Below are 12876 nucleotides of genomic sequence, written 5' to 3' on the forward strand. Positions count from 1 at the left end.
TTAGAGGAAAAACCTTATTTGACATGGGCTCATTGACAAATGAGACTAAAGCCTTTGGAGTAACACAGGGCGATGCCCTCTTTGGAACTTCTCTATGGTGTAAGTAGCTCCATCTTAGATGCTTTATTGAGTGCATTTATCTATTTATTAATTATTGTATCCTCAATTGGGGCATTTTTGTATGGTAGGTTTTGACCTATGCTTCCGCTAAAATTTAAATGTTCTATTATCAATATGAGTAGCCTCACTTCTTTTTATCTTGTACCTTGTACTATTGAGCTTTATGGTCTATTAGCATGTTTATCTCATCCAATCAAAAGAGAAATACGACCATTGACTCTAAATGAATGTTGGAAATGGTGGCATGGCTTCTTTTAAACTTCTAATCTCAATTCTACTTTGTCAATATCTTTTGATTCACCACACAACTAGGGTTTTAGTGCTCTAGGATTTGGTATTTCATTAACTCTTTTCAATATGGGCTAGTGTTAATAACCCTTCAATCTTTAGTGTTGCTTTTTTTTTGGACATGAAAAGCAAAACAGAACAAGAAAAGTATGAAAAGGCTATCTATGTGCCACCTATTAGCACATAAGGGATGGTGGCATTGGGTAAAGAGAAGATACTACATGATATGGTTATGTCATATTTGTGATATGCAAAATATTGAAATAGACAAGGCACATTTGTTAGCTACAAACAAAATGCTAGAAAAGTCCACATAATTTATAATAGTAAAATGTCTTGAAGGCCTTTTACAAAAGTGGAAAGGAAAGAGTGAGTATTTTCCATCATAAGCTACAGGTTTAGAAGAAATACAATTTTCCAGGGTAACATGAACAACCATGCTAATAAGAACTAAGGGGAGAAGGCATGTTGGTGCATGCAAAACAATATTTATAGAGTAATGAGGTCAGGTTCCAAATTGAAGTGGAGGATCCACACTAGGACATATTCATATAACTTGAAATAAATGAGAGTTACTGTGGTAAGTCTTTAAGTCTTTCAATTCCGAATTTAGGATTGCATGTATAAAAACACATTCCTTATCTCTCATAGTTTGGAAATTGATCTCCAATCCTATACGATTGTAGCAAGAATAATCATTTTCTACAATCAAATAATTTTGAGTGTTCCTTTATGCCCCCAAATGATTTTAATTTTTTCCCTATTTCGATCCCCTCTCAACTAATTATATGTGCTTGTAACAGAACTAGATAAGTTTGATGCGGTCATTTGGGGAAATTGCAAAAGTGGTATTTGTAGAAACACTAGAAAACTTGAGGGTATTCCAAAGTTATATCTAGCGTAAAATAGGTATCTCTATAGCCATTTCAATTGTTTGTCACTCAAGATACTTCAACAAGCCTCCAAAGTTGCTCTACAAAAACAAATTTGAGATTTGTTTCATGCTATTTTTCTTGTTGCAAGATAGACTTTTGCCTAGAGGCCCAAAAAACATGCAAATAGGTGGTGTAGCTTTATTTTCTTGAGTGGGGAGAATCGGAATTTCTAATGAATGGCCTATTCGAGTAAATCAACCTACAACACAATAGTGAGATAAACAGTAGATCCTCAAGTAACATCGTGGTCATGATTGAATGGAACACTACTTTTTAAAACTCCCTTCTTTAATCCGATTTAGATGCGGTTTTATAGTCTTCTTGAACCATGAGCATCCATGTAACCATTTCTACATTTTCTATTTGGATCAACTTAAAAACTTGGGTTGGTCTTCATCTAACACCCTAACACAAATAGATAAATACATCGGCATGTAAAAGCAAAATGATCAACATAGACCTACGACATGTTTATTTGTTGGCTGAGGCCGAAACCGGAAATCGTGGAGATAGCCAACACGGAAGGCTAAGTTTGTAAATAGTCGAAAGGGTACATTAGTATATAAGTACTTAGGGCAATCATATTAGAGGTGTGCATTATTGTAAAATTACTGTTGATGAGGTTGTTGCCTCCGTAACTGTGAGAGTGAACGAGTGTGAGTGGAAGCGTGTGAGCTCCATAGCCGCCTGTTGGCGAAGCAGGATCTCGAGGTCGTTGCCTCTGAGATCTCTGATTGTATTCCTTTCTCTCATAGTGTTCTGTTTCGGAGTTTGTGGACTCCACGTGGTTTTTTCCCAGTTCGGGTTTCCACGTTAAAATCTGTGTCATTCTCAGTTTCTGTATTCTGTTTTTCCTTTCCATTAGATTGACTATTATTCCGCACACGTAGAAATGGTTGTGGCCGACAACGATTTCACTTCAATACACTTGTACATAGTCAACAACCATTTCGACTACATGGTCTATATACATTTCTAAGCATTTACTTAGTAGAATTATTAGACATCGGTACACAGTTCTACTATTTGTTCCTTCTCTTTAATAACTTCTCCCATTTGTTAAGTTCTCTCTCATTAAATATGATATGATATGGCATTAAATATGATATGAATCTCGAGGGTATGGCATGTGTATGCAATGTTGGTTACTCTTTCCAATGCACATGCAAAGGGGAGTTCTCTTCAATATGGCAGCTTCAAACATACAAATAGAAATTCTTTGCAACTCTTGCAACCAAAACCATTACATCGAATACAATGTCACGAAGTTGTCCTCGATGAATGAGTTTCACCATTGTCCAAGATATATATAAATACATACATGTATGTTTTTGAACGACAACAGTATTTTTTTCCTTTCTACCACCATGATTCCAACATTATATATACGTACAATACATAAATTGCAATATCCCTGTTTAGGAATGGTAGTGTGACGGTAGTACAACACCACAACCCAAGTGCATATGTACAATGGTAACATTTGAAATGGTAGCATATTCTTTTGGAAAGACAATGCCTTTTCGACAACCACATGCATATTCATAGATTTGAATGATGTAATGGAGTAAGGGAAATATGATATTAAAGCTGGGATTGTCAAAATCTATGCATTTTAGATCTTTTTCGATTGAAACTATGTGACAATATTATGAAACAAAGAACATACTTTTGCAATCAGAAGTAGAAAACTTTGATGGATTCACATTTGCATCGTTTGTAGGCAGAACATCGACTCCAAACATATATTATGTGGAAGCCAAAAGTTGACATCTAAAATGGGAAATTGTTTCAGATGAACACTCATAATTCTTATTCAAGAGAGGTACTTTTCTTTCTTCATTTACAGTGATAATGTGGGAAGTATGAAAGAAAAACAAAATAATATGTTTATTCGTCGTGAATGTCCAATCTCAGCCAAGAATCTCTGAAAGGAAACAAACACTGGACAGCATTCTAAAGAGTCATCTCATAAGGTCGCATCATAGCGTTGTCTTCGTGATCAAGAATCTGCATTATCCACAAACGACGAAAAATATTAGGTTCAATCATTGCAAAGACTAGAATTTAGAGTTGGAGTAAATAAATCAAGGATAGATCAACATGGATGTTTTATTTTCCATTGTTGTTTTCTAGGAACACCCATGTTGAATCTAGCACAAAAACACCTTACTTCAAGAAGGTATTGTCTTTACATTAGACTTGTCTCGTCAAAGTGAGCAAAAAGAAAGAGGCAAAGAAAGGCATTTTCCATTGAACTTCCTCTAACATCATAGAACCAAAATTTATAAAGAGAAAAAGAGAGATGGGGACTCACATGGCAATGGTAAGTATAACCGGGCTCTCCTGTGGGATCAAAGGGAAATGGCTGACCACTCGGAAGTGCGAATCGTAGAATTATCGTGGTCACATAAGAAGGCTTCATCTTGAAAACATTCTTCCAACCAGCCTCATTAGGATGGGGTGGTTTTAGAGGTCCATACAAATAGCTCTCCAATTCGCAATCCTCTACACCTCGGTTCTTCAATACACATGCACTCAACTTATCCACATCTTTAAGCCTTTGCTGGTACACTACTTGGAATCCAGCAAGGTGCACATGGAAAGGGTGGTTGTCTGGGGTGAGGTTGATGATTCTCCACACTTCAGTCGTTCCAATCTTTGGCTTCTCGGTGACGGTATCGGTAAATTTCTTGAAATTTATCAAGAGATGTGTCGGCTCACCATTCGAAGATGAATCAAATTCGTATAAGGTTATGTTCCGAGTTGTGACCGAATTGTTCATGCTTAGCTTCTGGACTTCGACAAGTTTATCGGGGATTCGAGATTTGTCATGAAAAAAAGCCCACCGCCTACCAACCACAAATTTCATCACTTTTCCGTTCCTATCGTTCACGGGGTCCCCATCGGGGAACGGATATACAGCATCATTTGTCATAATGATATGCCTGGATTTAGATGTGGAGAAATCTACAACCACATCTATAATTTCTGATGGTGCCACCAACACCTTTTTTAGATGAATGGGTTTCTCAAAATAGAAACTATCGGCTCCGATTTGGGTAAAATGCATACCGTTGTCGAATGCCAACCGGTAGAACCTCGCATTGCTAGCATTGATAATCCTGAATCTGTATTTTCTTCTCTGCACCTTCAGGTATGGCCATGCCTTTCCATTTACCAATACAACATCTCCAAAATACTCTGGCTGAAAATAAATGCACACATTCAGCCAAAAAAGAGAGAAAGTTCACTAGAAGAAAACAGCAATGGAGTAAAAACTAACATGCACTCATAGTCATTTTCCTGATCTTTAAAAGCATTCATTGCCATAACGACAAACTTCTACCTGCCATTCGGGATGTATATCTGGATTGTCACCGGTAGAGTTGATATAGATTTGTCCGTTCTTTGTAAAGCTCCGATCCATAATGACAAGTTCGATATCGAATCTCTCGTGAGGAAGCTTCCAAATATCATGTTCAAGGATCGGGTTAATAATCTTATAAGCACCCACCATGCCGGCTAACAAGTTCAAGCGTGTGAAAGCATCAGCATGGTCATGATACCACAAGTTACTTGTCTCCTTGACATTTGTATACTCATAGACCTCGTTCGTCCACTTTGGCCCTTTCTCCTCGAAACCATGGGTGAACCATGCGAGTGCATTGCCATCACTCTTCGGTTCGCTCATGCCACCATGCAAGTGCACAACAGTAGGAATACCTGGGTAACGAAGAAAGGACCACAAAGCACAACAAAGAAGGTGGGTCAAAAAACAAGAGTGTCACTCTTTACTGGTGGGTTTTATTGTATCTTTGGATTATCTATAGTGTTAAAACATAGATTCGAATATGTGCACCCATAAGTTGTTGACAGTTGAGGTGATAAAAGACCATTTTTCACCAAGGGATACAGGGTATCTCAATCAATAGGTTTCGGCTTCGGGTCATTAAATAATATGTGAGGAAAGCAATCATGAATTGTTATGTACCTTTCTTAAGGCTGGGACCGCCGATCGTGTCGTCAGCATCAAAGATGTGATGGTTTGGCAGGTGATTTTCCCACCTCACATATGTCTTCACGCCATGCATTGCCACGATCGTCGGGCCTGGCACTGTTGCCTGCTCCTCTGACTCGCCATACGCAAACACCTGAGATGGCGGAAGATCTCTATGGAATTTCTGCCATCCATATCCCATGCCAAGTTCTTCTTCTTTTTAGTATGCTATGCTATGGGAATTACTAATGAAGAAGAAAAGGGGGAATTAACAATATCTATTTAGGTTTAGAGACAATGAATAAAGACATAGGCACATACATACATACATACATACCCATTGTTTGAGATACATGCCAATGGTGAGGTTGTTGGGTAGCAGGTGAACATGTCCATGGCTCGTTTCTGTGCAGAAGCCATGGAGAATGGGCATCCTGGGGAGCTCGTCAACGAACATGTCGAGAGCCATGGCATCCTGCAAGAGGGTAGCTTCAGTTGCTCCGCCCTTGGCATCATCATCAGGAGTAGCAGCAGCGAGTGATGGGTGGGGGGGCATCATCATAGAAGAAAGCAAGATAGCCATGATTAGGATGCATATGCAATGCCTCTTCCTGGCCAGAAGAAAAATGTGGGGCCGTAGAGGATCGATGAGAGGTAGCACCACCTGCAGCATATATATATACATATACATATACATATACATGATGATGATGGATATGGTGATGGTGGTGGTGGTGTGGTCTCTTGGAGAAAGAGCAGAACGCAAAAAACACACAAGAAGTGAATAAAAGGGAAGGGGGCTGACAGCAGAGATTTGCTCCTGGAAATGAAAGAAACGAAGTTCTTAAATACACACACAACACAAGACAAGACAGAGAAAGAGAAGAGAGGCTTCTTCTAAATTTAAACCAGAAAGGTCTGTCTGTCTGTCTCTCTCTCTGACAAAGTTTTTTTGGTCTTTTCTTTTTGTGTGTTGGTCTTTTGCACAGCCTAATTCTAATTTCTGATGCTCTCTCTCTCTCTCTCTCTCTCTCTGTGTCCTCATCCTGGTAATATTAGCGTCACGTGCGCATGTATTTCAAGCACGTGCGGCCACACAGCCCCCACACACATGCACGTGACCCACCCACCCTCCAACCCATCCATCCATCCATCCATCCATCCATCCATCCAGAAGAGCTTCTGCTGCACCACCATTTCACCAAATCTATGTTACGCCAGGCATGGCATGTTGATGATGATAGATCGACGTGCAAAATAAGAACTTTAGAAAGAAAATCACAAAGAAAGACCATAGCTCTTCTTCAGAAGCATCAGTACTGAAAAGAAAAGAAAAGAAAAGACAAAAAAACCCAACGGAGTCGTTGCAGGATGCATTGGGTAACAATTCAGCGGCTTGATTCTGCAGAAACATAAAATGAGTCCTTTAAATTGGAGGATGCCCATACATATAGCTTTTTACGCCCACAAAGTTCCAGCAAGGCGATGGATTGGATTGGATTGGATTGGGCAGAAGATTGTAGGCGAGCATTCATTCCATCACCGAGAAATTAAAGGTTGACGATGATCACCAATTTCGATGAAATGGTGGAAGGAACTGATTTTAGATGAAACCCCAATTATAGGGCGAAGACCTAATACAAGGCATTCGATTAAAAAGGAATTATGGAATGTTGTTGTTATATATATCTCTGAAATATATGTATGGATTGAGATAAACAATCCCAATTCTGAATCAAACACATTGACCAAAAAACAATTATTAAGAAGAAGGATGATCTGTCAGAGAATCTTCTGATCCACAATCACACTGGGCCAGCCTTCATGGCACCCTACAAACCATTTAAAAGGGAATCAACAAATCAAATCGGATTGAGCTATGGAAGCAATCAGTGATATGGGACAATCTAAACACCCACAATCAATCCAAACCCACTGTCTGTTGCTTGCACAGATTCTGCAGAGGAATCAGAGATGAAAGATCGGCTCGTTGATTCATATCACCCAAAACATAGGTAGGCGACAAGTGCTGTATATTTATAGCCCCCCCCACCCACCCACCCACAAAAACAAATGTCCGATCCGAGCACATCTTCTAGCAATTAAGATCAACAATGGTGAAGCTCATTCCAGGTGGATCGGTTTGTGCAGTAACAATTATATGCATGAATTGGATCGCATAATTAATCATGGGTTGGCCACGACTGTTGTTACCGAATATGATCATATGTATATACATAATTGGATGAATTTGATTGCTTGGGCATACCATCATACTCCAATCATTCCCTGAAAGTTTGAGAGAATTCAAATGATAATATGCCTTGTTAAGTACTAGGAATTGGCAAAGGCTTGGCTCAAGCTTGAACCTCTTAGAATATAAAATAAAGAATAATATTAGGAGAAAAATAAAAGATATTTTGATAAATAAAGTAAGAAATAATTATTCCTAAAATACCCCTCCTCTTAGAATATAAAATAAAGAATAATATTAGAAGAAAAAATAAAAGATATTTTGATAAATAAAGTAAGAAATAATTATTCCTAAAATACCCCTCTTTTATAAAATCGTGTTTTGTATCTACCCTGTCTCTTATATATACACAACACATTACCCCTCTTTTATAAAAACGTTTTGCAATTACCCTCTCTCTTAATATATACACACATTACACATTGTAATCACTATGCATGAATTGGATCGCATAAGTAATCATGGGTTGGCCACGACTGTTGTTACCCTAAACCCTAAACCCTAAACCCTAAACCCTAAACCCTCTCTCTCTCTGCAACGGTCGTGCGCCAGCAGCAACGGTCGTGCGCCACGCTGTCGTCGCTGTCGTCTGCGACGTCTGTCGCCGCCTGCTACCGAGTTGCAGTCCCCCCCCATCGTGCGCTGCTGTCGTCTGTTGCCGCGCTGCCGCCTCTGACGTCCGTCGCCGTCTGCTGCCGTCTGCTGACGTCCGTCGCCGTTTGCTGCCGTCTGCTGACGTCCGTCGCCGTCTGCTGCCGTCTGCTGCCGTCCGTCGCCGTCTGCTGACGTCCGTCGCCGTCTGCTGCCGTCGGCGTGCTGGACGACCTACTGCAGTTCGTCATCATCCGTTGTAGTCGCCGTTGCCGTTGCCGTGCTCTTCTCCACCTTGTTTCTTGAGGTTGCCGAGTGTCACGTTTCTTCTCTTGGCGGCGCATCCTTGTTCTTTTTAGCGTGCTCGTCGTGTGCGAAATGCCAATGTGACTACGACATAACACAAACTCGGCTAAGTCTCGAACCCATTTATTTTATCCTTTTTCTTTTCTTTTCTTATTGACACTACAATGTCTAAACGAAAGGAACACAAGGATACACAAGACGAGGCTATAAGTAAGGAGGACTTTTTGGATATGTTTAACCGTTTAACAAAAATAGAGACGGATATGAAAAAATGGGTGAAAGACGCCGAAACCCACAAGAAAAAAGATAGAGAGGAAAAAGACACCCTCAAGGCCGAAATAGAAAAACTTAAAGAGGAAAACACAAACCTCAAACAACAACTTAATGACATCAAGGTATCCCGAGAGGACGGTGAAATATCCTCCATAGAGGATATAAAAGATGAGATCAAAAAAGTTAAAGAGGAGGTTAAAAATAACATAGAATTAGCAAAAACGGGTTGGGTAGATGTCGTTAAAAGAAACATTAAAAAAGAAATAAAGGATGAAAATATTGTTAATACCACCCTCGAAGAGGAGAAAATGCGTCAGGCCCGACGCCTAAATGTGCGTGTCACTGGGCTCAAGGAAGGTGCATCCCCGGACGAGGATGCACAAACACTCGGGAAAATGTTAGGGTACACAACGACCCTACCTATTACCAAAGCTTGGAGGGCCGGACGCGACACAACTAGGAAGAGAGCCTTAGTTCTTCAATTTAAAGACTTAGACTCTAGAATCACTTTCTTTAAGAAGAGACCAATTCTTCGAGGATTGGGTGGGGACCCTATCTATCTCGATGAAGACCTCACCAAGATGCAAATTGAGCATCGCAAGAGTTGTATGCCAAAGGTTATGCAAGCTCGCAAAGACGGGCATCGCGCCTTTTATCGAGATGGGCGAGTGATCATAAATGATCGCACTACTAATTGACGGCGTGTGGCCCATGTGACAGAAAACACACTTAGGATGACCTTATGGAATTGTAACGGCGCACTCTGGACACACCCCGGCCGCCTAGAGGGGATATTAAAGGAATCAGATATAGTTTGCCTAGTAGAAACACACCAAAGCCCAAATAGGGGACTCCCACGAGTCGAAGGATTTCGTTGGGAGTCGGCTTTTAGACAAACCTCACGTCGATGCACTACCAGGGGATCTGGAGGTGTCGCAATATTGTTTCGGAGGGAGCTACATAATAGGATAGAAATACTGAGCACTGACCCAGAAGCTCGTTTTATGTGGGTGAAAGTCTCCACAAGCAAGGACAAGGCAGTAATTTTCGCCATTTGTTACTTCCCCCCAAAAGGCTCTCGTTATAATCTGGCTGGCGAGGCGAGATCAGTTGATGACGGAGTGCCACATGGGCCTTCCCCATATGAACCTCTATCGGATGACATAATCCGATATTCTTCCCAAGGCGAAGTATTCCTTGTAGGAGACTTTAATGCGAGAACCCAATCCCGACAATGCACAATATTTCAAATGAATAGAAACCTAGAAATGGTAAATGTCGATCCTTCAGACATAGACACCACACGTAAATCAAAGGATCAAGGTGCAGACGCCACGAGCTTTGGCCATCATTTGCTCGAACTCGGTAGTCGGCACCAGATGGTCATATATAATGGTTTAGCCAAGTGGCCAGGTTCGGAAGAGCTCACATGTTTCCCACATGGAGGAGGGGAAAGCACAATCGATTATCTAATAGGACGCCCTGAAGCCACCCACATGATTAACTCCTTCCGAGTGACCCCATGTCCTATTGGCGCGGACCATAGTTTCTTATACTTCGAGATAAAATGCGATATCTCTAACGTCACCAACTCTAGTCAACCACGCCATGACATCACAATACATTTCACACATGAGCTCTCTGACATATATGCTCGACATGTTCAAGCCCATCTCTCCTCCCTTGATCCCTCCCTACCTTTAGAGAGCCTTAATACGAAACTCACACACATCCTTCATTCTGCAGCGGTTAGCAGCTTCCCATACACGAAACACTCCAATCAAGGTAAAGTAGGATCTATGCCACAAAATAGATGGTATGATGAGGATTGTAGGTGCTTACATCGACAACTTACAATATCGCAACTCAGTGGTAGTATTACCTCAGTACAAGCTCGTAAAGAAATGCGCAAGATGACACGTCGTAAGAGACGAGCATGGGAGGCATCCCAATATTGGGAACTCTACCACATGCTCATGAGTAACGATTGTGCCACTGCATGGAAGAGATTACGGGAATCAAGACCACAAACACCCATCGAAGATCCCGAAACTTGGCACACTTATACAGAGAGACTTTACCACATCCCAAACCAACCACCCATTCCAATGCCTTCCACACCCCGACCTACTGTGGGGACACTCTTCACGACCTCTAGGGTCACGAAGGTCATAAAGAAATTACAACATAGGAAGTCCATGGACCACACAGGGTTGCGAGCAGAACACATCATATACGCGAGAGAGTGCCTAGCTCCCTTACTAACTCTAATCTTCAATCGTGCCCTTGCAGAGGGTTTTCCATCACAATGGACCATGAACACAGTGGCCCCCATACATAAGGGGGGGGACCCCATGGACCCAAATACTTATAGGACCATTATGATAGGTCATACCCTTGCTAAATTATATGGTGCAGTAATGGAGGCAGAGCTTAGCGAATATATGGAGACCTTAAATCTTCGTGCACCTGAACAGGCCGGCTTTAGACGAGCCTTCTCCACTATTGACCATATCTTCACACTTAGATGCTTAATTGACCAGACTAAGGCTCGCAAGAAGAAACTATATTGTTGTTTTGTGGACTTCCGCAAAGCCTTTGACACGGTCCCTAGAGAGCGGTTGTTTGATAGGCTTAAGAGCTTGAGGATACCAGATGACATGGTTTGGGCCATCTACGCACTATATGAACAAGTGTCCGGGTGTGTTCGATGCCCAGGCGGCATATCCGATAGTTTCACTAGCACTATTGGTGTAAAACAAGGTTGCCCCTTATCTCCGACTCTTTTTGGGATCTACATTGATGAGATCACAGATTTTATTGCTCGTAAGGGAGGCAATGGAGTAGTCCTTGGAGATACGCAGGTGCGTATCTTGCTCTATGCAGATGACATAGTTTTGCTCTCTGAATCCGAACACGACCTACAAAGGCACCTTAATGCCTTAGATGACTTTTGCACACAACGAGGATTGGTAGTGAATCTAGGGAAAACTAAAGTCCTTATCTTCCACACGTCGGCCCAAGTTAGGGCTAAGTGTCACCTAACTATCTCCCATAGCCCAGTTGAGGTGGTTGGATCATATGTCTATCTCGGAGTCACTTTCAGTGCCCGCTCAGGTAAATTTTCGATGACACAAGCAGCGAAGGATAGACTTACAAGAGGACATGCATCCCTCTCACTCCTCGAGAGACGATGCCACCAAGCATACTTCCAAGAGCCACGAACTAAAGGGTGGCTCTTTGACTTATTAGTGACTCCCTCTCTCATGTATGCATCAGCGGTCTGGGCCCCAGGACTACCATCTTTCATGTGGACGCAATTAGAGAGACCATTGGTGATGATGTTATCACGCCAACTCCGAAGCAAATCGTCGGTCCCACATGACATTATTAGGGCTGAGTTCACTCTACCCCCTATGTTAGTAGAAGCACTTTTTCAACTGGTAGTCTTTATACACAGGATACATAACCAACCACTTGATAGAATATCCCACCAAGCCTTTAAGGCTTCTCGAGCATTGTATGAGTCCGGCTATACTAGCTCATGGTATGGCATGATGGTGAGTTGGCTTCTTGCCAACGGTCTAGACATTACTAACCTCCCCCCCCTTAAGTACGACCACACGAATGATAACACTTTACTCTCTCATGAGGACCGTAATAAAGTAATACGCCAAGAAATATGGCAAATTTATACCCGGTATAAATGGATCACCCCACTAGAGCCACTCCCATCTAAAATGTCGTACTATAAAGAACACTTTATGCACTTCTCTGAGTTAGGTTTTATCACGCGCCCAAAATATCTAGATGTATTCTTACCACATGCACTAAGGGTTGCCATTGGTCAACTTAGAATATCATCTCACCAACTTGAGATTGAGAATGGACGTACTAATGGAGTCCCTAGGGAGGAAAGGATATGTAGGTTATGCCACATAGAGATAGAGGATGAGTACCATTTTACATGCAAATGCCCCACCTATGCCGAGATAAGGGCAAAATACCAAGACATACTTGGTTCCTCTCCCACCCTCCCTAAACTATTAGATACACTAGATATAAAGAAATTAGGTAGATACATCTTAGAATTGAAACACCACAGAGAG

At 41.5% G+C, this 12876-nt stretch overlaps 2 protein-coding genes across 2 annotated transcripts; one reads left to right on the forward strand and one right to left on the reverse strand.

Moving 5' to 3' along the window:
- Positions 1-3119: 3119 nt before the first annotated feature.
- LOC147857110 (multicopper oxidase LPR1-like) lies at positions 3120-6053 on the reverse strand. Its single transcript, XM_087328739.1, has 5 exons — positions 5681-6053; positions 5338-5527; positions 4693-5069; positions 3661-4551; positions 3120-3353 (listed from the first exon to the last, which is right to left on the reverse strand). Exons 1-5 carry the CDS (start codon positions 6044-6046, stop codon positions 3300-3302), a joined length of 1878 nt encoding a protein of 625 aa, XP_087184865.1. The 5' UTR covers positions 6047-6053; the 3' UTR covers positions 3120-3299.
- A 1404-nt stretch (positions 6054-7457) lies between these two features.
- On the forward strand, positions 7458-9465 carry LOC147857111 (uncharacterized). Its single transcript, XM_087328128.1, has 2 exons — positions 7458-7484; positions 8890-9465. Exons 1-2 carry the CDS (start codon positions 7458-7460, stop codon positions 9463-9465), a joined length of 603 nt encoding a protein of 200 aa, XP_087184254.1.
- The last annotated feature ends 3411 nt before the right edge of the window (positions 9466-12876 follow it).

Source organism: Azolla caroliniana, unplaced genomic scaffold (genome assembly GCF_043228905.1).
Source record: "Azolla caroliniana isolate FFs.n. ecotype wild unplaced genomic scaffold, voAzoCaro1.0.p SCAF_12, whole genome shotgun sequence".
NCBI classification, from domain to species: Eukaryota; Viridiplantae; Streptophyta; class Polypodiopsida; order Salviniales; family Salviniaceae; genus Azolla; species Azolla caroliniana.

What these genes read in the sequence shown, in the direction of transcription:
- LOC147857110 (XM_087328739.1), bottom strand. Translation starts at nt 6,046, where the DNA reads ATGTATATGTATATGTATATGTATATATATATGCTGCAGGTGGTGCTA. An exon ending in CGGTCCCAGCCTTAAGAAAG is followed by an intron (nt 5,070 to 5,337) that starts GTACATAACAAT and finishes TTCGTTACCCAG; the next exon opens with GTATTCCTACTGTTGTGCAC. An exon ending in ATATACATCCCGAATGGCAG is followed by an intron (nt 4,552 to 4,692) that starts GTAGAAGTTTGT and finishes ATTTATTTTCAG; the next exon opens with CCAGAGTATTTTGGAGATGT.
- LOC147857111 (XM_087328128.1), top strand. Translation starts at nt 7,458, where the DNA reads ATGGTGAAGCTCATTCCAGGTGGATCG. An exon ending in AGCTCATTCCAGGTGGATCG is followed by an intron (nt 7,485 to 8,889) that starts GTTTGTGCAGTA and finishes AATGACATCAAG; the next exon opens with GTATCCCGAGAGGACGGTGA.